The sequence below is a fragment of the Eptatretus burgeri genome, chromosome 8 (assembly GCF_056783735.1).
Source record: "Eptatretus burgeri isolate ZD-2024b chromosome 8, Ebu_testis_v1, whole genome shotgun sequence".
In the NCBI taxonomy this organism is placed as follows: Eukaryota; Metazoa; Chordata; class Myxini; order Myxiniformes; family Myxinidae; genus Eptatretus; species Eptatretus burgeri.
Window position 1 is genome coordinate 43083086 of NC_140968.1, and position 27577 is coordinate 43110662.

The window sequence follows — 27577 nt, forward strand, 5'->3', positions numbered from 1 at the left end:
TGTCACTTCTTATGTCACCACTACACCATGACCTTCCACCTTCATGGGCCACGACTGCACATATTTGGCAACCACATGGCTTGATTAGTCAGGTTAAGTGAGGTCTGGTACTTCCCATTTCCTTTGCTCGGTTTCACTGTCTTTATGTTGAATATGGGGAAGGGATAAGGATTTAAATATAATTGGGTATGAAGGGTGCTTTGATAAAAAGCCCTGTACGACCTTATCCAGAAGGTGAGGGAAAGTTTAGCATGGACACAGACGTGAGTCACGTGGGTCTTTGCACATTTCTTTCATAGGAGCAAGATGGCATGGGGGGAGTAATCATCTACTTTAGCAGAGCTTCGTTTCAACTGGAAAATAATTATTGTGCAACAAGAAAGAGATGCTGGCTTTAGTAACTGCTGTTGATCACTTTCATCCATAGCTTTTCGGGCCACAATTTGAACTTTGCATGATCCACTAATCTCTGAGGTGGCTAAAGAACTTCAAGTTGTCCAAGGGTCAGGTAGCCCACTGGATAGAAAAGTTGCAGGCATTCAATTTTGACAATGTATCGTATGGGTCGGCTACATGCAAATGCTGATGCACTATTGTGAAGATCATGCATCGAGCAAGGTCATTGGTGCTGTGAACAGCAGGACATGAAGGAAAGGGGGAGTGGCACCATTGATCACGTGTGTTTCTGGTGGGTACCACATAACCACAGAGGGTGATAATGACCTTCTAATAGACTTTGGAAGGGTGCCACGAGTGGACTCGGACTTGAACATTGTCATTACTTGGAAGGAGGTGGACAGACGGCCAAGCTCGGAGGAGAAAGTGGCTCTGAAATATGAAATTAAAGCATACAGTACTGAGGCAATGGGATAGCCTCAAATTAAGAGATGGTGTACAGTATAAAAAATTGGCAGTGTCCACCATGAATTAGTGTGTGTGGTTATTGATCGTACCACAGAAGAAAAAGTCAGAAATCATGGTCCCAAAGCCAATGGGCCATTTTGGCGTGAGTGAAACACCCAGAAGAGCCAGACAACATATTTTTTTCTGGATCCATTGCAGAAGAGATGTGGGAGACCGGTGCCACAAATGTGATAAGTACTCTGCCAAGAAAGAAATCAGCTCCGTTGCAACTGTAGTAGGTAGGTGCAGTTGTGTGAACAACACAGTGAGGCATGGAGAAGGTGATGGTGAACATAATACGACCCTTCTAAACTCCTTCACATGAAGGAGAGGTCACATTTCATGCGTCACCACTAGACCAGCATCTTTCACCTTTGTGGGCTGCATTTGCACGTGCTTTTCAATCACAGGGATGGATTAAAATCAAAGTCCTGGGCAGTGAGGTCAGATACCTCCCGTGTCCTTTGTTCAGCCGTCACACTGTCTTTGTGTTGAATGTTGGAACGGGATAAGGATTTCAATACAAGGGGTAATGTGGTTAAGGGAATTTATATTTTTGCCTGATAAAGACATTTATTAAATTACCTGTGTGGCTGAGTGCCATTAATGCAACGTGTCACTTCATCAAGTGATTATTGGATGATGTGCATTTGCCTCGATGGGATATTTTTTTTATTTCCAACAACATTGCGTTGTTTCCTTATTTTTTTTAACTCACAGCAAAACAATAAATTGGTGCTTTTGCTTAGATCTGTGTGTTTTGACTCAATCAGTTGGGGAATATGAATGGAGATGGGAAATTAGTGTGGCGAGTATCAGCTGATAGCGCTGGCATCCAGAGATGAAAATTCCACTTGGTCAATCTGACTAACTATACAGCGAGACCCACACACGGATAACTTGTGGACTTCCGAAGTCCAGATAACTGGACAGACAGTTCATTACCCGATGCATGCGAAGCAACAAGTGGGATTGAGCAATTACTTCATGTCAGTCAGATAAAAGCTTGATACTATGGCCAGTAAGCATTGGTTGTGGTATTTGTGGATAAGCATTAGTAAATGCCTATAAATAAACAATTAAAATTGACTGTTGCATGTTATAAATTTGTTGTAGCATGAATCGGTGATTTGTAAACTGTTTGATGTAATGAGCTAATTTTGACTGTGGATGGCAGTATTGTACTGTAAACTGCCTGATAAGATTCGTAAAGATGCTGGAACGTTCTGAGACAAAGGTTCCAGTGTAGACGAGAATCGCATTTGCTGGAAGGCACGGAATCGTTCTGTGTTACTATATAAACCCATGAGAAGGAAGAGTAGAGAGACGGGTGCCATGCGACGAGACGTGTGTTTCATTCGTCCTCATGCTCGATTTAACTCTGATGAATGAACGAGGTGTTAATGTCCAGAGTGGGTGTTAACGCATGGAGCTGATTATAATCAGGTTGATTAAAACTCATTAAGATTGTGCATTGGGAAATAATTGCTTTGAGCTCTACAATCATCCTGAATGGTCCAGCACACAAGAGAGAACATCGTGATGCAAGTCGATCGTTGGACAGACCCGACGGACACTGAAAGAACATCGAGAGAGAATGATGCGACAGAACTCGTTCGTTCAACAGCCCTGGCGGACAAGGTGAACACACTTGAGTTGAGCTGGCAGGACAGGGACACTGGGCGTAAACAACTCAACGTGGGAATCGGAGTTGGACATTGTATGTAATGGTGAATTTAATTTGACTTTGTATCTGTTTATTTGAAATACAAGTTTCAAAAACGTTACGCTATCGACGTGGTAACTGCAACATCACTCAGAACTCACAGACCCCAACTGACAAAGATCTATTTGATTGGGAGCCAATGACCTGTATGATCGTTCATACTCGTGAAGCGCAAACCTTGGGTTGCAGTCGTTAGAGAACGAGCTGGGTTTGGTACCACGAACAACACACGTACACCACGGGGAAGGAAAGCCGAAGAAGTATACCCGACAATGTCCGTTCATCTGTAAACTTTGCAAATTCACTGAAAATGAAGATTTCTTCAAATATTATAAGCAAATAGTCCACTTGCTGTTTCATTTCTTAGAATAGGCTGCTCTCTTTTAATTATTTTATATCTAAGCATTAGGTCTTGTGAAAGAAATAGACAAAAGTGAGAGGTTAGCAAATCAGCAAATTAAAAAAAAAAGTAACTAAAATAAAATGGGCAACAGGTCGACCTGTGCAACATTATGAAGGGAAAATTAATGTACATAGTGGGGATCGAAATGAGTTGAGATGATTGACAACTTAAAGGATTAATGCTAATTAATCTTAAATTAATGCTTAAAGGATTAATATTAAAGGAATAGTATTGGATCGACTCATAAAGAATTTTTGTAGTCGGGGCAAAGGGGAGCAAAAGTGTGGAGGTTAATGTAAATGTTGGTCCTGGAAACTTGGCAAGGACTGTCTTAGCGAATGAGTGCATGACCCATTGGTATTTGAGGAGAGGTGGAGAACTAAGAGGGAGAGAGGCTGTGGAAAACCAAATGAGCAGGAGAATTTGAATGGCTACATATCTCACCTTGACATTGGGCTTACTGATGGGAAATGCCAATGATCTGCAGGGCTATTGCTTTAATAGTTCACAAAACAGCAGGAAAGACAACATCCAGTATGTGCCAATGTGACATGTTCACAAGTGTCAAGTAAGGACTTGACACGGTGGAGAATACCCTGATTGTATAAAACCAAACATGTCTTCAAAAGCCGGTTTGGCAATGTCATTCATCGAGGGCAAGTCGTGCATGATGGTGAAGCCATCTTCGTTAAACAAGTTATCTTTGTCTAAATGTTCTCTTTGATTGTCCCATTTTAATGAAGGAAGAAAAACTTAAGTTCAAATCTGTAAATATAAACAATAAAATTTATCCAGTAAATATGTTAATAAAATATGTTGTCGCGAGTCTGGCAGTTCGGTTAATCCAGCTGACCCAATTGTGGTGGACAGGCAGTTAACACCGACCAGGCCCGGATCACCGAGCGGTTTTCCTGAGGAGGCGGACATGTGATCCTCAGAGATTATGGCGCGTGCACGGAAGGGGCAGGGCGGCACTGGCGGCGCGACAGAAGCACAGCACAAGGGTTTACACTCGAACCTGCAACAGATATACGGACACTAGCAACTTAAAATAAACATGGGGATTTAATAACAATAGACAAATATTTACAAGGGTATAATTCAAAATGTAGCATCAACGTGAGGAAAATTAAGGTCTAAAGTTGAGGCGCCTCTACACACAGACGTTGATACAGACAAGGGGAAAACGAAAGAAAAGCAAATCCTCCCTTTATTCCAGCACTTAGCTCTGTCCAGAGATGGTCTCTATTGAACTTTGGGATCCAAGTACTTCATCCTGCATGGGAAGACTCACTCCAAAATGGTGCCGAGCCGCTCTCTGGGTGGGAAAATGTACGTGAGGTAATTCGTGAGGCGGTATTCAATACCAGGGCTCACCAACCACCATGTGGCTTCCTCGTCGATCGTGCTTGCCGATGCTGCGGCTCTCTGCAGAATAGCACCGCTCCCTTCGGTGATATACATGAGGCTTTGAGGTCCGTCTCACATGGCCCAACCAAAAGTCAATGGCCAACGTCTTGCTCCACCATGCGAGCCAATTCGCCTCAGCACGAATACGAGAATCGTGCCGTTATTTCGTCAAGCTGAGAGGAGAGCAAATTGAGATCCTCCATCCCAGCCTTGTTCCCCTCACTCCTCCTGTCTGCTCTTCGAACTTCACCCTTCTTACTTTACACCCAACAATCATCCACCTCCGGGCGTGGCTTGCTGGCATGAAAACCAGGAAGGTGGGGCTTCTGCCTGCTTGGACGTTTGACTCGCTTTTTGTAATAGAACCAATTCTTTCATTGCTGATTTGTAACACAAAAACAGAGGGAAAGGTCACAGGGGGCAATTATATACTGGGGGAAATTGGTCCTAATTGCTCTCGAATAAACACAGCACCCCCCCTCCCTTCCCCATGTGGTGACAAGTAACACTTAAGCTCACAGTTTCCCAACTTAATTTACATCGACATTTCTCCAACATGTCCACAGACCAAGCAACCCCAAACAATCCTAATTGAGCTATGAAAAATTTCTCCATCTACCCCCACAAAGGCAACACAGACCCCCTCCCCCCCCCCACCTCACACCAGAAGCGTAGCTCCTGCAAGGTTCAATGCAGGCATTACCATTCCAGCCTTACAATTTACCGACTCACACCTAATTAGCCTATGAAATAAATTACGAGGGGCTGTCGGAAGCGAGCCATAGCTAACTTACCTGTTCTCTTTAACATTCTACACCCCTTAAACACAACAATTCAAATATTTGCAAAACTCTTGGTTCCTGGCTCCTAACTCCTGGAGCGGGTAGGAAATGTCAGAAAATACAAAAATCTACTATAAGAGACACAACCTCAACTAAAAAAGCTTTTTAACATTTGAAAAGCTGCTGATTGGTTATTTTGCTTTTTCATTTCACTTTTCTTGATGCAATATATTCAGTCACTTTATTGTCCATTCCAGTGTTTTTCTTAATCAACAGGAACATCTCGACTAAAGTAGATTTAATACAGATTTTCATTGAGTAACACAATTTTAAATGGCGATTTTTGCCCTCTTTTGAGACAAATTGAATGCCCACCACCTGATGTTGTACCACCATTTTGTGGTGGGCAATAGAAGGAGCTCAGAATTTTAGCTTTTAGTGAAACTAAAAGTGCAACACAATTAACCTTTTCAAAGTCCATGAATATTATTTAAATTAATAGATTCATCTAAGCTTTTCACATCACTGGGGGGGGGGGGGGATGCTTTTGCTAGTATCATACTAAAATACACAATTTGGTGTCTGTCTGTGTGACTGGCTTTTTTTGACTGTGTTACATTCTGTCATTACTTAGCCTCCAATCACAACCCAACTTGACAGGAGCGGACTAAGGGGCACACAAATGTTATTATAAAACAATATTAATACTAGTAATATCTCCTCTCCCCAAGGGGTTTTTCTTCCTTGGACGTACGACATGTTAATGTGTGTATAAATAGCTTATCATGGCGTATCGTGGGGCAAACCTTCCAGATGTAAAAATATTATAAACCACAAACACGTATGATTACCTTTTTAAACAGTCGCTTCTGCTGTTTAACACTAAACTGAAATAAATCTGGAGAAATCCCAACATCCTTGGTGCATTCCATACTTATCACGTCTACCACATGAGCCGAGATCGACTCTAATCTATATACTCCAGAGAGGATAATAACATGACCTTTACTCTTGCTACTGTTGGGAGTGCGTGTACCGAGTTCAATAAATTAGCAAAACTGAGTGCTGAAGCATCACGTGCAGATGGTTGGCGAGGCTGGAGGAAGAGGAATACAACAAATCATGGCCACATCTAACTGAGTAAGAGAACTACCTCTCTTCTGGAAAATAGTTGGAAAATTAAGCGTCAGTCTTATAGAAGAGACTTGGAGGAACTAAGATACATATAGTTGCTACCATCATCTGCCATGCTAAGCTACCAGCACCCAACATCACATTTGGTGAATGCCAAGCAGTAGAATGCCAAACAAACTGATAGGGAAATAGCTAATGTCCCTGCGGAAAAAGGGATGTGCATAGTAGTACTGGATGAAAAGGACTACAATGTGAAATATATCTTGACAGGAGAGGAAAACATACCAAGCCTGGTGTTGGCGCAGTGGTTTGGGCAGCGGCTTGGGATCCAAAAGGTCCTGAGTTCAAGCCCCGTTGGGCCACTGAATTATTACACCAGGGGGTTGACTCAGCCCGTCATCCTTCCGAGGTCGGCTAAATGAGTACCAGTGTACTGGGCCGGTGTATACCTCGGTTAAAATAGGTGTACCATATCCCTGTGTCGTAAGAGGTGACCAGGGTTGCGTCAGGAAGGGCACTCGGCGTAAAACATGTGCCAAATCACTATGCGGATCATACGGATGATCCGCTGTGGTGACCCCTAACGGGAGCAGCCAAAAGAAGAAGAAGAAGAAGAAGAAGAAGAAGAAGAAGAAGAAGAAGAAGAGAGGAAAGGAAAACATACCACAAGATAGGCTACAACCATACTGGTGACTACAGAAAAAAAGGTAACTTCACTCATTAATAAGTTACACACAGAAAGTGTCATTAGTGAAGAACATAAGCACTGTTTAACTCCACCTACCAAACCAACAGTACCAGCGTTCTGTGGACGGCCCAGAATTCACAAATCAGAATCAATTTGTCTTTGTCCAATAGTAAGCAGCACTGACTCAGTGATGCCTGACTTGGCAAAACCAGTGGCTCACAAATTGGGTCCATTAGTGAGACAAGTCAAGCTTCACATGAGGAATACTCAAGACTTTGTAGTGAAGACAAACAATCTGAAGCTAACTGAGGATGAAACTGTGTGTCATGTGATGAAAGCAACTTCTTTACACACCTTCCACAGATGCAATCACGTCGAAGAAAAGTCCCTTGAGGCCGACCACAATTTGAAGGACCACACACTGCTTAATATCGATCAAATTATGGAAATTGTGTCAATGTGCTTGAACACCATTTATTTATCATTCAAAGGACATAACTATGTACAGCAGCATGGATGTGCTATCAGTCTGCCCATCTCACCCATATAGCAGTGAACTTGTACATACAAGGCTTTGAACAGAAAACCTAGTCGGATTTTCCTGGAACCACGCCACAGACTTGGCTAAAACATGTTCACGACACATTGGTAGAAATCAGAAAATTATTATTTATTTACATTCATCAATGATTACAGCTCCAACATGAAGTTCACGCCGGAAGGCTGAAAAGACAATGGTCACTTTTATGGGCCGTGAAGTATAGGTCAAAGGAAGGGACTCTTTGGAATTTTGCATGTACTAGTATCGAAAATTAACCCACACAAACCATTACCTTCAGTTTGACTCTCAGCACCCATTAATTCACAAGCTTTCAGTGATTTGGACCCTTGTCCATCGACTGGATTCTATTCCTTAGGCCAAGGTCACATTTGCCACGGCGGCCGTGGGGTCTCCAAAATCTGCGGCCACTAGCAATTATACGGCGGCCGCAGTATTTCCACGGTGACAGAATGTAGCAGTCACATATGTTTTTATTTTTCGCTTAGCCGCACGGCGTATTTATAAATTGTGGAGACCGAAAACGTGGGGGTGCCGTACGGTCTTTGATTTGATGTCGCACGGTGACCTTAGGGCGTCGCTGCGGCGGCCATATAATTGTCAAGGCAGACGCAAGGTGCCCGCAATGTGCCCGCAGGGGGACCACAAGGGGGCCCGAAGGCGAACGTGCGGCCAGACGGACGGTAACGAGTAGGTATATATACCAGTTCTTTTTTTTACTGAAATAAAAACATTCCAGTATATATAACTTAATATACTATAACTATAATATACAGTGGTACCCCCAGAATCCGAACACCCCATTGTTTGAACAAATTGGAATCCGAACAATTTTTTCAAGAAAATTTTGCCCTAAAAACCTAATACATTTTAAAAAGCCGAACACAACGTGGCGTTCATGTTTGTTCACGTGTCTCCCCCACCTGTTCGAGCCGCATCTTCGCGATTTGTTCATTCAGTTCGTCGGTGGAAGTCCTCGTGAAAGCATCTCTTGTGTGTCGATCGATACTTTAGGCCTCAGTCACATTTGCTCTACGGCGAGGATACGGCGGCTGTACGCCCTCTGAATTGACAGAAACGTGCGGCGGCCGCAGAGAAACTGAGGTGGCCTCAGGGTGCCCCTACGCCGTATGGCTATATTTTACAGGTCATAAGGTCGCCGTGGAATTATAACGCGGAGTTATAACTTTTTTCATTTCTACGTTCGCCGTAGAAATTCGACAAGCCGAAACAAAAGAACTGGTAAAAAAAAAAATTAACCCATTCGTTACCGTCCGTCTGGCCACACGTTCGGCTTAGGGTACCCCCGCGTTGCCTTGCGGGCACCTAGCATCTGTCTTCAAAATTCTCTGGCCGCCGCAGGAATGCCCTAAGGTCACCGTGCGACATCAAATCAAAGACCGTACGGCACACCCATGTTTTCGGTCTCCACAATTTATAAATACGCCGTGCGGCGACCCAGAAAATAACAAGGACAAATGTGTCCAAGAGCAGCGTCCAAAACCTTAAGGTTTTGTCGGCTAAAAAAAAAAAAATCAAAATTTTTTTTTAAAAACAACAACAACAACAACTTCCGATATTTCGTCACGTGCCTTCATTAAGCCAATAGCGAAACCCGTCATAATGTATTTACTTATTTACGATATATCGTGTATTTACTAAATATATAATATATTTACGAAATTACAATACGATAAATGGAATACTCTTTAAATAGTAACGTCAACTTTTCGAAACTTTAAAGCAAATTTCCTAATATATTTAAAAGTTCATGATAGACGCTCTCAAAAGGCACCGTCTATGTGAGGATGTGTACATGTGCTCAGTATTTAAGGAGATTCGGATCTTGTATATACAAGAGCTGAGTCCCAGAGATAAAGGTTTTGTCTTCAGAAGAAGAAGAAGAAGAAGAAGAAGAAGAAGAAGAAGAAGAAGAAGAAGAAGAAGAAGAAGAAGAAGAAGAAGAAGAAGAAGAAGAAGAAGAAGAAGAAGAAGAAGAAGAAGAAGAAGAAGAAGAAGAAGAAGAAGAAGAAGAAGAAGAAGAAGAAGAAGAAGAAGAAGAAGAAGAAGAAGAAGAAGAAGAAGAAGAAGAAGAAGAAGAAGAAGAAGAAGAAGAAGAAGAAGAAGAAGAAGAAGAAGAAGAAGAAGAAGAAGAAGAAGAAGAAGAAGAAGAAGAAGAAGAAGAAGAAGAAGAAGAAGAAGAAGAAGAAGAAGAAGAAGAAGAAGAAGAAGAAGAAGAAGAAGAAGAAGAAGAAGAAGAAGAAGAAGAAGAAGAAGAAGAAGAAGAAGAAGAAGAAGAAGAAGAAGAAGAAGAAGAAGAAGAAGAAGAAGAAGAAGAAGAAGAAGAAGAAGAAGAAGAAGAAGAAGAAGAAGAAGAAGAAGAAGAAGAAGAAGAAGAAGAAGAAGAAGAAGAAGAAGAAGAAGAAGAAGAAGAAGAAGAAGAAGAAGAAGAAGAAGAAGAAGAAGAAGAAGAAGAAGAAGAAGAAGAAGAAGAAGAAGAAGAAGAAGAAGAAGAAGAAGAAGAAGAAGAAGAAGAAGAAGAAGAAGAAGAAGAAGAAGAAGAAGAAGAAGAAGAAGAAGGAAGAAGAAGAAGAAGAAGAAGAAGAAGAAGAAGAAGAAGAAGAAGAAGAAGAAGAAGAAGAAGAAGAAGAAGAAGAAGAAGAAGAAGAAGAAGAAGAAGAAGAAGAAGAAGAAGAAGAAGAAGAAGAAGAAGAAGAAGAAGAAGAAGAAGAAGAAGAAGAAGAAGAAGAAGAAGAAGAAGAAGAAGAAGAAGAAGAAGAAGAAGAAGAAGAAGAAGAAGAAGAAGAAGAAGAAGAAGAAGAAGAAGAAGAAGAAGAAGAAGAAGAAGAAGAAGAAGAAGAAGAAGAAGAAGAAGAAGAAGAAGAAGAAGAAGAAGAAGAAGAAGAAGAAGAAGAAGAAGAAGAAGAAGAAGAAGAAGAAGAAGAAGAAGAAGAAGAAGAAGAAGAAGAAGAAGAAGAAGAAGAAGAAGAAGAAGAAGAAGAAGAAGAAGAAGAAGAAGAAGAAGAAGAAGAAGAAGAAGAAGAAGAAGAAGAAGAAGAAGAAGAAGAAGAAGAAGAAGAAGAAGAAGAAGAAGAAGAAGAAGAAGAAGAAGAAGAAGAAGAAGAAGAAGAAGAAGAAGAAGAAGAAGAAGAAGAAGAAGAAGAAGAAGAAGAAGAAGAAGAAGAAGAAGAAGAAGAAGAAGAAGAAGAAGAAGAAGAAGAAGAAGAAGAAGAAGAAGAAGAAGAAGAAGAAGAAGAAGAAGAAGAAGAAGAAGAAGAAGAAGAAGAAGAAGAAGAAGAAGAAGAAGAAGAAGAAGAAGAAGAAGAAGAAGAAGAAGAAGAAGAAGAAGAAGAAGAAGAAGAAGAAGAAGAAGAAGAAGAAGAAGAAGAAGAAGAAGAAGAAGAAGAAGAAGAAGAAGAAGAAGAAGAAGAAGAAGAAGAAGAAGAAGAAGAAGAAGAAGAAGAAGAAGAAGAAGAAGAAGAAGAAGAAGAAGAAGAAGAAGAAGAAGAAGAAGAAGAAGAAGAAGAAGAAGAAGAAGAAGAAGAAGAAGAAGAAGAAGAAGAAGAAGAAGAAGAAGAAGAAGAAGAAGAAGAAGAAGAAGAAGAAGAAGAAGAAGAAGAAGAAGAAGAAGAAGAAGAAGAAGAAGAAGAAGAAGAAGAAGAAGAAGAAGAAGAAGAAGAAGAAGAAGAAGAAGAAGAAGAAGAAGAAGAAGAAGAAGAAGAAGAAGAAGAAGAAGAAGAAGAAGAAGAAGAAGAAGAAGAAGAAGAAGAAGAAGAAGAAGAAGAAGAAGAAGAAGAAGAAGAAGAAGAAGAAGAAGAAGAAGAAGAAGAAGAAGAAGAAGAAGAAGAAGAAGAAGAAGAAGAAGAAGAAGAAGAAGAAGAAGAAGAAGAAGAAGAAGAAGAAGAAGAAGAAGAAGAAGAAGAAGAAGAAGAAGAAGAAGAAGAAGAAGAAGAAGAAGAAGAAGAAGAAGAAGAAGAAGAAGAAGAAGAAGAAGAAGAAGAAGAAGAAGAAGAAGAAGAAGAAGAAGAAGAAGAAGAAGAAGAAGAAGAAGAAGAAGAAGAAGAAGAAGAAGAAGAAGAAGAAGAAGAAGAAGAAGAAGAAGAAGAAGAAGAAGAAGAAGAAGAAGAAGAAGAAGAAGAAGAAGAAGAAGAAGAAGAAGAAGAAGAAGAAGAAGAAGAAGAAGAAGAAGAAGAAGAAGAAGAAGAAGAAGAAGAAGAAGAAGAAGAAGAAGAAGAAGAAGAAGAAGAAGAAGAAGAAGAAGAAGAAGAAGAAGAAGAAGAAGAAGAAGAAGAAGAAGAAGAAGAAGAAGAAGAAGAAGAAGAAGAAGAAGAAGAAGAAGAAGAAGAAGAAGAAGAAGAAGAAGAAGAAGAAGAAGAAGAAGAAGAAGAAGAAGAAGAAGAAGAAGAAGAAGAAGAAGAAGAAGAAGAAGAAGAAGAAGAAGAAGAAGAAGAAGAAGAAGAAGAAGAAGAAGAAGAAGAAGAAGAAGAAGAAGAAGAAGAAGAAGAAGAAGAAGAAGAAGAAGAAGAAGAAGAAGAAGAAGAAGAAGAAGAAGAAGAAGAAGAAGAAGAAGAAGAAGAAGAAGAAGAAGAAGAAGAAGAAGAAGAAGAAGAAGAAGAAGAAGAAGAAGAAGAAGAAGAAGAAGAAGAAGAAGAAGAAGAAGAAGAAGAAGAAGAAGAAGAAGAAGAAGAAGAAGAAGAAGAAGAAGAAGAAGAAGAAGAAGAAGAAGAAGAAGAAGAAGAAGAAGAAGAAGAAGAAGAAGAAGAAGAAGAAGAAGAAGAAGAAGAAGAAGAAGAAGAAGAAGAAGAAGAAGAAGAAGAAGAAGAAGAAGAAGAAGAAGAAGAAGAAGAAGAAGAAGAAGAAGAAGAAGAAGAAGAAGAAGAAGAAGAAGAAGAAGAAGAAGAAGAAGAAGAAGAAGAAGAAGAAGAAGAAGAAGAAGAAGAAGAAGAAGAAGAAGAAGAAGAAGAAGAAGAAGAAGAAGAAGAAGAAGAAGAAGAAGAAGAAGAAGAAGAAGAAGAAGAAGAAGAAGAAGAAGAAGAAGAAGAAGAAGAAGAAGAAGAAGAAGAAGAAGAAGAAGAAGAAGAAGAAGAAGAAGAAGAAGAAGAAGAAGAAGAAGAAGAAGAAGAAGAAGAAGAAGAAGAAGAAGAAGAAGAAGAAGAAGAAGAAGAAGAAGAAGAAGAAGAAGAAGAAGAAGAAGAAGAAGAAGAAGAAGAAGAAGAAGAAGAAGAAGAAGAAGAAGAAGAAGAAGAAGAAGAAGAAGAAGAAGAAGAAGAAGAAGAAGAAGAAGAAGAAGAAGAAGAAGAAGAAGAAGAAGAAGAAGAAGAAGAAGAAGAAGAAGAAGAAGAAGAAGAAGAAGAAGAAGAAGAAGAAGAAGAAGAAGAAGAAGAAGAAGAAGAAGAAGAAGAAGAAGAAGAAGAAGAAGAAGAAGAAGAAGAAGAAGAAGAAGAAGAAGAAGAAGAAGAAGAAGAAGAAGAAGAAGAAGAAGAAGAAGAAGAAGAAGAAGAAGAAGAAGAAGAAGAAGAAGAAGAAGAAGAAGAAGAAGAAGAAGAAGAAGAAGAAGAAGAAGAAGAAGAAGAAGAAGAAGAAGAAGAAGAAGAAGAAGAAGAAGAAGAAGAAGAAGAAGAAGAAGAAGAAGAAGAAGAAGAAGAAGAAGAAGAAGAAGAAGAAGAAGAAGAAGAAGAAGAAGAAGAAGAAGAAGAAGAAGAAGAAGAAGAAGAAGAAGAAGAAGAAGAAGAAGAAGAAGAACAACAACAACAACAACAACAACCACCGAGCTCTCTATGAGCAGCGTTCGCTCCGTGAGACGCTGCTAAAAACATATGTGATTGCTACATTGTGTGACCGTGGAAATAGAGCGGCCGCTTTATAATTGCTAGTGCCTGTACATTTTGTAGACCCTCCGGCCGCCGAGCCAAATGTGACTTAGGCCTGACCTCGTGTTTTCACCTTCATTTGTGATGTTTGTTTTTTTAATCATCTTGTGTTTTAATTAATAACAAAAAAGCAATCCGATCACGTGGTGTGACGGACTGTCGGGCAAGGATTGAATTTCACAGCAAAACCAGTTGTAAAATGGAATATCCATGATTACGTCAGCCTGATGCGTTTGATGAACGTGATTGTTGTTCTGCGGGCATCATGTTTGACGAGCTGCCCCGGGGGCAGCGCTCTCGCAGAGTGCGCGAGCGATCGGAACCCAGGCCGGAGCACGAGCCTGTGTGGACCTTTGGATGTGGCGATTGTACCATTTTACATACAATACACCGCCACCAAAGGTCATTTACTCATCCTATTTTATCTTAAACATGGGGAGTTTCAGTTTAAAGTGTCTTGAAAGTGGGTTTTCTTTGGGTCCACGAACGGATTAATTCACTCCATTATTTCTTATTGGGAAAATATTATTGGAATCCGAACTTTTTGCAATCCGAACAGCCTCCTGGAACGAATTAAATTGGGATTCTGGGGGCACCACGGTATAGGCAAACACCTATACTCCGATCTCTAGCGGTAGCGCACGGTGGACGCACAGTCGACGCAGACTGCCACGGAGGCTGTACGTAGGTGCACAGTGGGCGTAGTAGAACCGTGCGTCGACCCTGCGTTACCCGCAGGTAGTCACACAGACCGCAAGGCCACCGTACGGTGACCGTGGAAATAGTGCGGCCGCCGTAATTTTTTGGGGGTTGGGAAAATTCATTTTTCATTGAGAAGAGCTTACGGCAGCCACACGAATAACACAAGCCCACCGTATGCCCTATGTACGGTCGACGTGGAACACATCTACGTCAAAGCTTGGCTTGTCTAATTGCTATGGCGAACGTAGAAATGAAAAAAAGTTATAACTCCACGCTATAATTCCACGACGACCCTACGGCCTGCAAAATATAGCCAAACGGCGTAGGGCCTCCCTGAGGCCACCTCAGTTTTTCTGCGGCCGCCGCACGTTTGTCAATTCAGAGAGCATACGGCCGCCGTATCCTCGCCGTAGAGCAAATGTGACCTAGGCCTTAGGAACATCGCTAAGGAGAAATAAAACACCAGACAAGCTCTTCAAAAGTGTTGTTAGCACAGATGGGCTTTTCTGAAAGCTGAACAGCCCAAACAGACATAACGACAAACCAAAATTCAAGTTGGGCAAAAAAAAATAAAAAATCAGTCACCATACCATAGTTTCAGGCTTATTGGGCAAGATAAAACGATTCTTCTCAAGTTTTGGGATCTCTACTGCCTCCAAGCTCCAAAAGACGATGAGATGACTTGTGCACATTAACGATCAGCCCCCCTCTCCCCCCTCCCCCCAAATAAAATAAATCCAACATGGTGTATGCTCTGAGATGCAATCAGGTTGACTGTAATGCTTAATATATTGGGGAGACAACAGTCCCTGAAAGCTTGGATAAGCAAGCATTTGAAGGCGAAACCCTGCAGTGTGTTCTCCAGACTCAGCAGTGTATGCTCATCTGCCGACAACAAGCGATACCTTTATTTCCGAGGAAGTAGTGGTATTGAACAAAGAAAGCAAGTAGTTCAAGCATGGAGTAAAGAAATCGATTTTGAAAAGAATTGAGCCACAGACGCTCAACAAGAAGGGAGGTCTCCACTTCAATTTATCCCAAGCACGGGACTTGCGAGGTTGGGAAAGCTCCTCCTCATTTTGGAAAAGACCAGTAAAGGCCATGGATAATCAACAGCATCCATCACGTGACATGCACCTACAATGATCATCATGTGACACTCCCTCACAGCACACAAGAGCAGTGGCCAATCCAACTGAAGTCAGTGCCAGTTGAAGCCATATGGGTAATCAGAACAACTTTGCATGTTGACTGAGTCCAATTCCCGTATTTGATTTCATCTCTTATCGCTACCAAGGGATGTTTCAGATACAAGAAGAAGGACCGAAAGTAACACAAAGTTTTGGTATGTTATTTACCGGCATAAAGGAAGATATTGTCTGTAATCATGTATCTATTTTTCTTCTGTACGAAAAGCTTCGAATGATTGACAATGTGACATGCTTTTTGTCCGATAAGAAGAACCCTCTCAGGAGTTACTGATTGAAGTTACTCTTTCAAGTGTCGGTAGCTGTCATAAGAGATTATCTGATTATCATAAGAGAAGAATTATCCAGAAAGACATAATGATGAGTGCAAGCTAAATTGAGGTAGAAGGGTGGAGAGGGTTGAGAAAAAAAAGGGGAAGGAAGAAACATTCCAAGTTCAATTGAAGCCACTGGGTTTAATGATAATTTCAATAAGTTCAGGAAAGTAATTCCTTTTTTATGAAAAAAACTTTATGTGATTAAATCTGTTTCAGGCCACCATGATAGGTAAGCTACGCACAGTTTGAATTATGTCTTTCACATTATTCATCATTCTAAACTCATTATTTGAGTTCATTGTTGTACACAGTGCGACATGAAAGCGAGTATTTATTGTGTAATTCAAAATGATTTCACACTGATTTATGTTGCCTTGCAAGTCTTCATCCTACACCAACAAACGATATCAGCCGGCTGCCCATGGAGTCATGAAATGAGCATCACCATCTCTGAAGCACATCGAATCCGAAACATAAATAAGTATTGGGTTGAATGTAATTATCTCATGGATTCTCAGTTCCCAATAAAATAAAATTTGTTCCAATTAGCATTGCCAGTAAGGCAATGTGGGGGGAGAGGAGGGGGACTCCTCAAAGAAGGCTAATCATGGCTCCATGTTTCCCACAACTGATCCCTTTAGCATATGTCACAAGACTGCAGACTACTTTCTATTTCCATCACTCATGTGGTCAGATGGGTGTCAGAGGACAAGGGGAAGTCTCACCATGTTGGGTCCCATCTTCCATGTGAAAGTATCCTCGAGACCTGATGCTTCCTGGCTGGGACTAGGGGCATGCAAAGGTCATTCTGCTTCACCGTCATGAAGCTCAACTCTCACCCGTTCAACATTACTCCATTTTGGAACATCATAAAAGTAGTTTTGGTTTTAGGCAGCGCATGTAATTGTCATAGTTGAAGTAGTAGTAGTAGCAATAACACCATTAACTTCATGCCATAAAGGCACATTGGGCTGCCGAGGCAGTTTCATTGGCAAGGAGTACAGTCCTGGACAGGTCACCACTCCGACGCAGGTTACCCTGAATGGTTATTACCCAGTAAGATGGTACTCATTTCACCAACCTCAGAAGGATGATGGGATGAGTCAACCCACCGAGTGTTAATTCAACGGTAAACAGGTCCCAAGCCAGCCACCTTTACCACGAAGCCAACACCAGGATATTAGTAGTCGTAGTAGTAGTAGTGTACAATAAAAATAATAACAATAATTTATACTGTATAACCTTTCATAATAGTTCAAGAAAAAAAAAAAAACTTTATCACAGTGTAGAAAATTCCATCATCCATCCATCCGTTGGAACCGTTGGGACCGCTCTCTGTGCAGAGCGTTGGTGCTGCCGAAGCAGTCTCCTGGGCAATTGGGCACAATCCAGGATGGGTCGCCACTCCGACGCAGGATACCAGCATGCTGGCACTCATTTTTGCCAACCTCGGAAGGATGACAGGCTGAGTCAATCCCACCTGGCATTAATTCAACAGCAGAGCGGGATTCGAACTCAGGACTCTAGGATCCCAAGCCCACCACTCTTGCCATTAAGCCAACACCAGGCATACAGAAAATTCAGACAACAAAAAAAGCCACATCACAACCGCACCGTCAAACAGCATCTGTGTTCACAAAAAACGTTTGTGTTATCTTCTACAAATGCAATGGCAAGTCACTGCAAGCATTGCATGTGTTTTCTGATAAATAAATAAATAAAGAAAGAAATAAATGAAGTAAAACTCACTTGCTCCATGTCATACCAAGTTTATTTGGCTTGTACTGTGGGTAGTAATCTGGAATATAAAAATAAACTTTGTTGCAGTCTTACAGTTCCAAGATGCAGCACGAACATGCACAGCACGAACATGCACAGCACGAGCCATTGCAATTAAAACCCACGACCAAAAGCCTGACACTGATCATGAATGAATATTTTGAGATTAGGAAAAGCTTCCGGATTACGATGCGATTAATGTCATCAGATAAAAATTATTCTCACCTGATTTGAAGTTGGGTAATGATGTCACTCCTGGCCAACTTTCTTCAGTTGGTGTCCCCAGAACCTAGTCATTCAATACACAATGCACGGTTTATCAATCAACGTTAAATAAATGCAATGATGAGCAAAGGATGAGTTGTTACGTTTCGAGTTACGGAAGAAAATGAAAAACATTAAAATTGGATACAGGAGATGGAAGTTGCACTGCCATAGCTGTGCGACAACTCAGATTAGCAACCATGGACCTGTCCGTAACAAGCAAACAAACAGTGCAAGAAAACAAAACAAAACAAAGACATGTGAGGAACGGTGGTGATCTAGTGAAGTCTGTTTTATCTCCGACAAATGCAATGGCAGGTCACTGCAAGCAGTGCATAATGTGTTTAATGCCAGCACATCTTGGGTACTCGACACACTTAATTGGTGTCCCAAACGTTGTGAATGTAAATGCAGATGAAGGCAGAGGTATTAATGAGTTGGGTTACATTGCTTTTGAAAACCAAACTAGTCCCATAATTCCCATGTCATCGCTGTCACAAGTGAAGTGGCTCGTTATCCTCCTACAGGGGGGAATCTGTCCACATCACTTGTGTTTGGTCCCATTCTGCATGTTGCTGTTGACTCTTCATTCCCTCAGGGAAACTTGGGATTGGAACTAAAATGCTACCTTTGAAAAGGCAGCAGCACCAAATACCCCCAATCCTTCAACCAAATAAATATATATAAAAAATAAGGACAAAGAAAGATTTAAATTCGGAGAAAAACGAAGAAACAGAAATAAACAGAGAAACAAATTACTTGCACCAAAGCAAACATTTCTAGACAAAAACAATAACATTTTTAATGGGCTAAAAAAGACCAATAGACGTACGGCCATATCGATCAATGTAATACTGGCCACAGAAAAAAATTAATTATATACCCTTTCCCTTCATCATGAAAAGTTTTCAATATACAGTACTGTACCTCCATCTTTCCAAACCTCTTATACCCAATACTCAACTTAGAGGGCTGACAGGATGGCCTAGAGGTATGCAACACTTGCCTCTAACCTAGCCTCTGACCTATCTAGCCAGGGTTCAAATCCTGACCCAGCTGTAAACTCTCATCCCGGTGTTTCATCAATGCATGTGCTGTCCCTTGGATGGATGTTAAACTGGATGTCCTGTCTGCTAGCATTCGTTGGTGGACATTAAAGAACCCACGAGGAGGTGAGTTATTGCCGGCACCATGGCCAAGTGTCAAATTATTGTCCTAACCTACAGCCAATAAGCCATTATTTGACCAATGCCAATAAGAAGGGGTAAAATTATTCTTATAACACATCATCGATGTTTTAGTCTTGTATTTAATGTATACGTCCTACAAATAAAAGTACATCTGGTTTTTTGATTAAAGTCAACATGTTGCTCTGAGACATTAATTTTTTTCAATTATACATTTATGTATATGTTTATTTAACAATATATATTTTTAACAAAGAATAATTATTTGGACCATGTCAATAAGGAGTTATTCTCATTAATCCCAACACCAACCCAAAAATGTTTGTGAATTTTTTTTATTAATTCATATATTTTGAAATTTTTTGAAATGCCCTTCAAAAAGAAAATGTCTATTAAAAAAAAAAACATTTTAAATAAAATTACTCAATATAAATGGCTTTGATAATAATATAACCAGGTAAAAACCAAACAAAGGAATGGAGAAAATCACAAAAAAATAATGAATGTGAAAAATACAAAATATATATCATTGAAGAAATAACCAAATCAAAGGTATATAAAACACAAACAATTAAATTTAAATACCAATGAAATGAAGAATTGAAAATATATACAGGATTAACAACCTTGAATGAACACAAAACTTTGATGGATTTCAAATATTCAACAACAAAAAATCTACGATGATCTTAAAATGATATGTGTGGCTCAGGAGCTCAGACCAGGGTTTGAAAGAGGTTTATGACTTGATCTTTCCTCGACAAAGATATTTAAAACAAGAACTAAACCCAAGCATATTATTCATTAACATTCTCAATGGTGATGAAGGTTACAAGAAAATAAAGCACTTTATTAAATTACAAAACAATGAAATCTTTATTAGTAGCCTTTATGAATTCAATTTGAAATATCATGAATTGATTTGCTATTAATTCTATCTTTATTGGTTTATTGCAAATTTTGTTTTCTGTAATTGTTGAGCATAAAATGAGCCAAAAATCACTTCTCCATTCAAATGATAAAATTGATAAGTCCAAGAAAGTGTCTAAAATATGAAAAAAAAAATTTAAAGCTCATTTGTCCATATTTTAACTCATATAGCCTTTTTCAAAATGGGCTTTCCATCTGTAAATTCTAACAATATCATAAACTTTACATTTAGGATTTCTCAGACCTCTTACATCCCCACTCTCAACCCATTCACAAACTCCTCAGCTAACCTTTCATCCATGAGCATGCGAAAATCCAGCCAAGTTTGGGAAGATTCCATTCTCTTGGATTTGAGCTGCAGCTTCAGAATTGTGACAAGAAGCCTGTGATCGGTACTGAGGAACTGCGCACTCCTGTAGACCCTGCCGTTTTGGAGCAACCTCCAGCGACCATCAATGAAAACATGGTCAATCTCATTTGCCACACCACTAGTATTGGAATACCAAGTTCAACAACATGGTAGTGGATGCTGAAACCATGAACCAGCCACCCTAAGTTCATGACGCAAAGCCAAGGAACTTAGTGTGGGTGGGCAGGGGATACCCAGTGCTGCCCGACTGGGTGAGCTTTTCCCGTAGTCTGTTGGCTTATGTAAAAAAAGCAAAATTTTGGGTAGATTCTTGGCACCCGTGTTTAAACACATCTATAAACTTCACTGATTCAGAAAACAAATGGTGCCAGTTTTTCTATTAGCTTTTAAGGCCTCCATTTTGAATTTCAAAATGGGGGCCGTTTTTACCCTATATGTATGATTTTTCGGTATTTAACTTTATTTTGAACATATAATTCAAAGTGTGTGCAAATAGAGTTTGGGTACCAAATGCATTGTAGTTGAGACAACTGTTCATCTGAACTCTGTTTGCATGGATATCAACAGGTTTGATGTTAATGTCAAGAAATATTGGTATGAATGTGACACTTATTACTGGTATCTGACGAATATTTTCTGCTTGCAATATGATGCATATCCACTGTGAACCAAATAACTTACTGCTTTATTTCAGAAGACCAAAAATGCACAGTGGACATCCCATCCTATAAAATACTTAAGGCATTGAAATTTATGGCAAATTGTTAATTTCACTTATGGTTATGATTCCAGATTAACCATGGCATCCTGTGGAGAACCATAATGTAAGAAGCGTGCAACTGAACCTTCCATTGACTTTCGAATCTGCTTGTTGTGTCAAGAAGACAAGTTCACTGACATTAAAGGTGTTCATCAGCTGGAGCATCTGCGACCACCAGAACTGGAATAATACCAATCATTGTTGGACTGTATAAGCAAGAGGGCTCAATATCAAAACCCTGAGTATGTTCCTTTGCATCAACAACTGAGTGGCATATCTGGAAAATAACTGAACAACCAACATGCAGTGTGGCACAAATCATGTCATGGTAAAGCAACTCACAGCAACACATTGAGAGAGACAAAGCTAGATATGACAAAGCAGTTTTATCTCAAGAATCAAGTGTATTGTCGTACAGCAAAGTCGGTGGTCGCCCTCTCGCATCACAAACATCTAACACCGCAAAGCAAGCAACTCCTGCATCTACCAGCACACCAACAAGATCTCGTTACCCTCCATTCCAAAAGGAATACTATTTCTTCTGTCAAAACGAGAAGATTTTTGGTGGTAAGACAGAACACCGTATTACTTGTCGAAGTGTCGATATTGGAGTGTCAATCCAAAACATAGTTGATGTTAACGGGAATGAACAATGGAAAGTAAACCTGGCAAACATCATAAATGATGGCGACTTTCTTTCAAGGGACATTAAATATCACAAAAATTGCCATACCATTACCTGGCACAAGTACATACAAGCCAAGGAAAGAGTCAGCAACAGTGAAACATCAGGCAGAAAATACAGTGGAATTAATGCTGCAGAGATCGAGTTCAGTGCTGAATTGCAGGAATCTATAGATCAAGGAAGCATCCTTACTTTGAGTGAAGTAGCAACAGGATACAACCAAATTATGCACAATCATGGCATTCCAAACCCACAGATTACACGTGCAGTGCTACTCACCAAAATAGAACAACAAATATCAAACTTCATAATTACTGAAGCAAAAGGAAGAAAACCTGCAGTCATTCATTCTAAGGAAACTGTTCGGTCAATATTGTTCGGTCAATACTGTACACACACACACACATATATATATATATATATATGTATATATATATATATGTATATATATATATATATATATATATATATATATATATATGTATATATATATATATATATAAATATATATATATATATTTATATGTATATATATATTTATATATATATATATATATATATATATATATATATATGTATATATATATATATATAAATATATATATATATATATGTATATATATATACAGTAGACTAGGCGTAAGTCGTCACCATCGGGACCGAGAAAAAAGTGCCGACATAGAAATGTGACGGCTTACGCGTATGCGAACATTCATGATGACTGTGGGGTGAAGGATGAAGTCGCGTGTGGCCTGGACACGTATGTGTGAGAGCCGGCTATTGTACCAAAAGGAAAACACAATCCTCGAGGCATAGGTGGGGGTTCATTGGTGAGTTGGAAAGTGATCAAGCAAAGATGGAATTCATGAATCAGTTTATCAAAAGTAAACATAATGAACAACTGTAAGACAACAACTTCGCCTGCTTATCACCATGATGGGATTGACCAACGAACCCCAGAGACTTTTCTGGCGGCATCTGCCAGAAAAGCCCAGTCTCATCTGCATTGTACACGTCCTGAGGCTGATACCTTTCCAAGATGTCTTTCAATTTGCCATCCTTCCAGTCGTGCACCACTGCCGAATCCACGCTGCCTGATTCGCCGCACTTCTTGACCTTGCCGATTCCCCACCTCACTTTGAATCTGTCTATCCAGTGCATCGGCAAGGTCTCGGCATCATCATGCCCGAGGTCTGCAGCGAATTTACGTGCCTTCAGCAGCAACATTTCACCGTCCAACCGAATATTTGGCTGAGCCGACATTTGCCGAAACCAGATGATGAGCGCGTCATCGACATCTTCAAAGGACACACATTTCACGCATTTCACACTTACCACCGGCCTCGCGATCTTCTCCACTTGTCCAAATATCTTGCCCTTATTCTTCAAGATATCGTTCAATGTCTGCCGTTTGATGTCCAACTTCTCAGCTGTGGCTGTTTTCTTCATCAGTGGGTTTGCCTCGCAAAACTGGATAATGTCGTATTTTTCTTGGTAGGTTTTAGTTGTAAGTTTACGCTTAGTCGCCATTGTCTTGCCTGCAGTGCGATTAACGTGTGTACACAGTTATAAATAGCCTATCACTGGCAGTGTAAACCAATGAGCGAGCATCACAATTCCATGAAATTGGGCTTCTCACGAGGCAGCAGTTCCGTGTGACGAGTTAGGAGTGGTAATTTACTTGAGTTTCCATTATGCGGGAACGGACAACATCTGACGACTTAGACGAAGTGACGACTTAGAGATGACGACTTACAGAGGGATGACCCTTTATTCAAAGGGATTTAACACGAGATAAATTCGGGACTTTTTGACGCTGCCGACTTAGGCGAAGTGACGAGTTACACGCTGCCGACTTACGCCTAGTCTACTGTATGTATATATATATATATATATATATATATATATATATATATATATATATATATATATATATATATATATATATATATATATATCTGTATATATCATGTTCGGTCAATCCTGTACACACACACATATATATGTATATATATATATATATATATATATATATATATATATATATATATATATATATATATATGTATATATATATTGTTGCGGTCTTCGCGCCCGCCGGCGTGCGCCGGCCACGTAACTCGAATCGCGGCACGTCGCCCCGGACGGACAATCAGTCGTGACCCTCTCGGACTAACGCCGGGGAACCAGTCACGGGTGGACCTTTCGGTCTCACCGCGATCGAGCCAATCAGCCCCCGCGTGGGATATGGGTTGCTCGCCAGAATTCGAACTACCTAAGTACCCACGCGGAGGGTAGACCGGGCGATCGCACCTCGCCGCAGGTCGACTTCGGACACGGGCCCATAGCGACCCGTTCCGACTATCAGAATAACCGGCGGTGTTATCGTCGACCTCGGCAGGTTCGATTAATTATCGGGCGTATTCAGCCCACTACCAACCCTTTACGTGAAGCAAGATGGGGGTTCAATGGGGAAAAAAGACGAAGCGAGCGGGAAACAGTTCAACAATAAAGCACATTTATTCGCGACGAACGGAAAGCACACAAATACAATTCCACCAAATGCACACAAAAAAAGAAACACAATTCCATTTACACAAAAGCAAACATAAAAGTGAAAACACAGTGCAGAGCTAATTCCGACTACCGAGCACACGGCAACACTTATACAATTCTACTTCACAGACGGCGCCGACAACACATACCCAAAACCAAGGAAAGAAATACCCTCAAGAATGAGGTAGGCCTGGGGCCGAGACCTGGTCGGGCCTACCCGTCTGGTGATGAGACGCGGAGCGCGATGGCCCCGCAACCCGCGGGCCTCGTGGACAGTGCCTGGCAGGGGGTGGGAACGGGGCCCCCTTGGTCGCACTATCTCAGCGCGGGGGAAACAGGAGGGGGTTGCTGATGCTCGGGGTATAGAGGATCTTTATTATGTGCGACGAGCGTCTCCACCTCGGCCAGGTCGCGCTGCCGGCCTCCCTCGGCGCGCAGCTCCTTGCACGGCGCGAGCACCCTTCGTCCGACTTCGCCGCCTCTCCACAGCTCGTCCCCTCCGTTCCGACTCTCCTTCGCCTCGTTCCGACCTTTACGACTCCCTTCTTCCTCGTTCCGACTTCTTACTACTCCTTTCTTCCTCGTTCCGACTTCTTACTACTCTTTTACTGGCAGACACCGTCCTTTTATCCCCCGTAACTTCGCCTTTGACCCCCTCCCTTTGACCTTTCAACTCGCTCCCCATTGGCCCGACAAAAAGTGGGCGTGAAGGCTTTGATCCACAAATTTGCATATATCGATCGCCCTGGGGGCGAGGCCAGATTCGCCCCTCGCTCACCGATTGGACGGCAAAAAGTGGGCGTGTGTCGTTTTGGATCCGTTTTTGAAGCAGAAAATCCGTGATTTTGTACACGCTGTTCAACGTGCGCCCTACACGAGTCCAGCATCGGTGCCCATGAGTGGCGCGAGGCAGCAGCGTGCGATGGTGGCGAGTTGTGACGGTAAAGGTCGTGGCGGTTGTGGTGAGCGGTGGTTGTGGTCGGTGGTTGATGTTGTGGTTGTGATGGTGGCGATTGGTCCAAAATAAAGATAGTGAAAGAAAACGGCTATCCTGAAGAGTCGCAGCACGTATAAATGACATGTATTCCCACTAGACAACGGGTTTGGGCCTAACTACACATGCACTTACCGAGATACCTCACCTAAGGGACCTGAATGGTGGTTTGCGAATCTGGTAACCACAACACTACCCCCTTCCCTTTTTACAGACTCGTCCCGAGTCGTCAAATTTCGTGTGCCATCATGTGTAGTTTTCCCCTAGTACATTTTACCTACGGATCCCTGAGTGCGACATTCATGGTATTCGTGTCCCCAAAATAAATAACCTGAGGGCTGCGTAACTATCTAAACAAACTCACTCACACGGACGACTTAAATAAAATTGCCGGCGCTAAGACAAACATGCCGGGGGCGCACTCATATTTACAGTACATCTTAACCTTAACTTACAAATTTTACACTAAACCATGGCCCAGGATCAATGAACTCTGCAAAAGAAAGCAGTTCGCAGGAGCCAGGCTGCCCACATGCAGTCTCTGACTCAAACAATGCAGGTGACGGAACGTGGCTGGCTGCTCACCACGCAGTCCAAGGCCTTCCTTTTGAACTGAACGCAGTGAACCACAACGGTGCGTGGGCTGCACAACGCAGTCTCCGTGCCAGCTCAAGTGGCACACGCAATGAGCACAACGAATGGATGCATGAACGCAAACACGGTGCACGGGCCGCCACTGCAGGCCCGTGTTGTAGCTGCCAACAGGGCAGTTCTCGCAGCTTGCAAACTGTTGCCTTGCGGATCCTGGCGCACATGGAAATGAACAGGGGGGGGGCAAAGCAAAAATTGAACGGGGGCTGGTGAACAGGGGCAGTGGGCATGGCATGGCAAAGGCAGCCCGCAGAAGAAGGCCGCTGCAGGCAAACACAGCCGGCAGATGAACTGGCCGGCACAGGCCTTGAAGAAAAACAGCCAGCAGATGAACTGGCCGGCACAGGCCTTGAAGCAAACACGGCCAGCCGATGGCACAGGCCTTGCAGCAAAACAACAGCTGCCGATGAAGTTGGCCGGCCTCCGCCTTGAAGCAAAACACGGCCAGCCGATGAAGTTGGCCAGCCTTTGCCGTCAGTGGAAGTTGGTGGAGGGAGTGCGGTGGTGCTGGCCACTTGGAAGGCGGGCTCGGACCTACCTACCCGTCTCCCTCCCAACCTATCGCCTTTGCCTGTCACTGTACATACCCACTCCCTTAATTTGTCAAACCCCAATTTAGCCCCAACTTATTTTTTGTTGTTTTTATTTTTACTTCCCCACTATAAATCGTCCCCCTAACCCCCTTTATCGTCCTTGTTCGGCTAACCTATCCTGTCACCTAGCCTACTCCCAACCCCTACGTTCCCTTCCCGGAGGGAATAAGGAGAGCTAACGTCCTGTGTCGAGGCCCAACTCAAGCCTCAGAATGGCCTCCCCAGAGTTCGGCGATCTAATCCAAAGTGGGTCCAGCGGCCCACAACGACAGCGAGGGATGGATGGTGCGGAGGGGTACATCTCCTAATCTACCCTAACCATTTAACTGTTAAACTACCCCGGGGCTTTCAACAAGTGCCTCTTGCTTAAACTATTGGTTCTAACAACCCAGATTCCCGTCGCCTGTGTTGGTGTCCTCAGAATTTCGGGCCTCACCCCCAATTTTCTCTCCGTGCCCTCACACGGTCTCCTGCCTGGGACACGTGGCTCCCTTTGGCAGGCACGACCCTCTGCCGATTCTCCCGCTATGGCACCCCCGGGCACTACACTGCCTCCGAGCCTACCAGCTCCCTAACACCGGGGAGTGCCCCCCCCATGGCACCTCCCCTGAAACGCACACGTGGCAGGCCGGCCTCCGGGCCCCTTTCCGAGGGTCACCCGTGCCACTGCACTGCCCACGCGGCTAATGGCGCCCCGGGCCCCCGCACCAAGCAGGCGCACCCGTGCCCACTACTCTATCCCGGCCCCCCATGGGCCCATGGCCTACCACGGCCGACTAGCCTGGTGCCCGGGGTACCCACTCAGCGATACTCACCTTTCGCAGCCACGCTCCCAAGCCCGTCAACAGGGCTCCTGCACCCCTCCAAATGGGTCTCGAGCCTACTTTCCCACCAACAACAAAACGACCTCCATTTTTCAATTTGACTAACCCAGCTAACTCACTCTACACTGACCCCGGGGTCCCTTGGGCGGGAGTCACTCCTCCCCCCAATCACTCATCGCACCATGCATTCCCCATTCACTCCATACACACAGACCCGCTGGCCTCACTCACTCAACATGTCTCCACCTCATAACTCACCAACAACTCTTCAACACACTCACC

At 42.1% G+C, this 27577-nt stretch overlaps 1 protein-coding gene and 1 long non-coding RNA gene across 23 annotated transcripts in view; one reads left to right on the plus strand and one right to left on the minus strand.

Annotated features, from left to right (window-relative positions):
• The window catches only part of LOC147021613 (cyclin-dependent kinase 14-like), a 369402-nt gene that overhangs the window by 173381 nt on the left and 168444 nt on the right, over nt 1-27577 (minus strand). For 14 of the 20 annotated variants that reach the window (XM_085891773.1, XM_085891759.1, XM_085891768.1 and 11 more), the window contains 2 exons: nt 17707-17770; nt 17452-17500 (listed from right to left, as the gene is read on the minus strand). In XM_085891773.1, coding sequence (XP_085747899.1) covers nt 17452-17500; nt 17707-17770 — 113 coding nt within the window. Of the gene's footprint in view, nt 1-14627; nt 17183-17451; nt 17501-17706; nt 17771-27577 lie in introns of those variants that run through there. The other 6 variants (XR_015060867.1, XM_085891772.1, XM_085891769.1 and 3 more) reach the window with 6 other exon arrangements.
• The window catches only part of LOC147021615 (uncharacterized), a 147032-nt gene that overhangs the window by 18555 nt on the left and 100900 nt on the right, over nt 1-27577 (plus strand). The window lies entirely within an intron of this gene.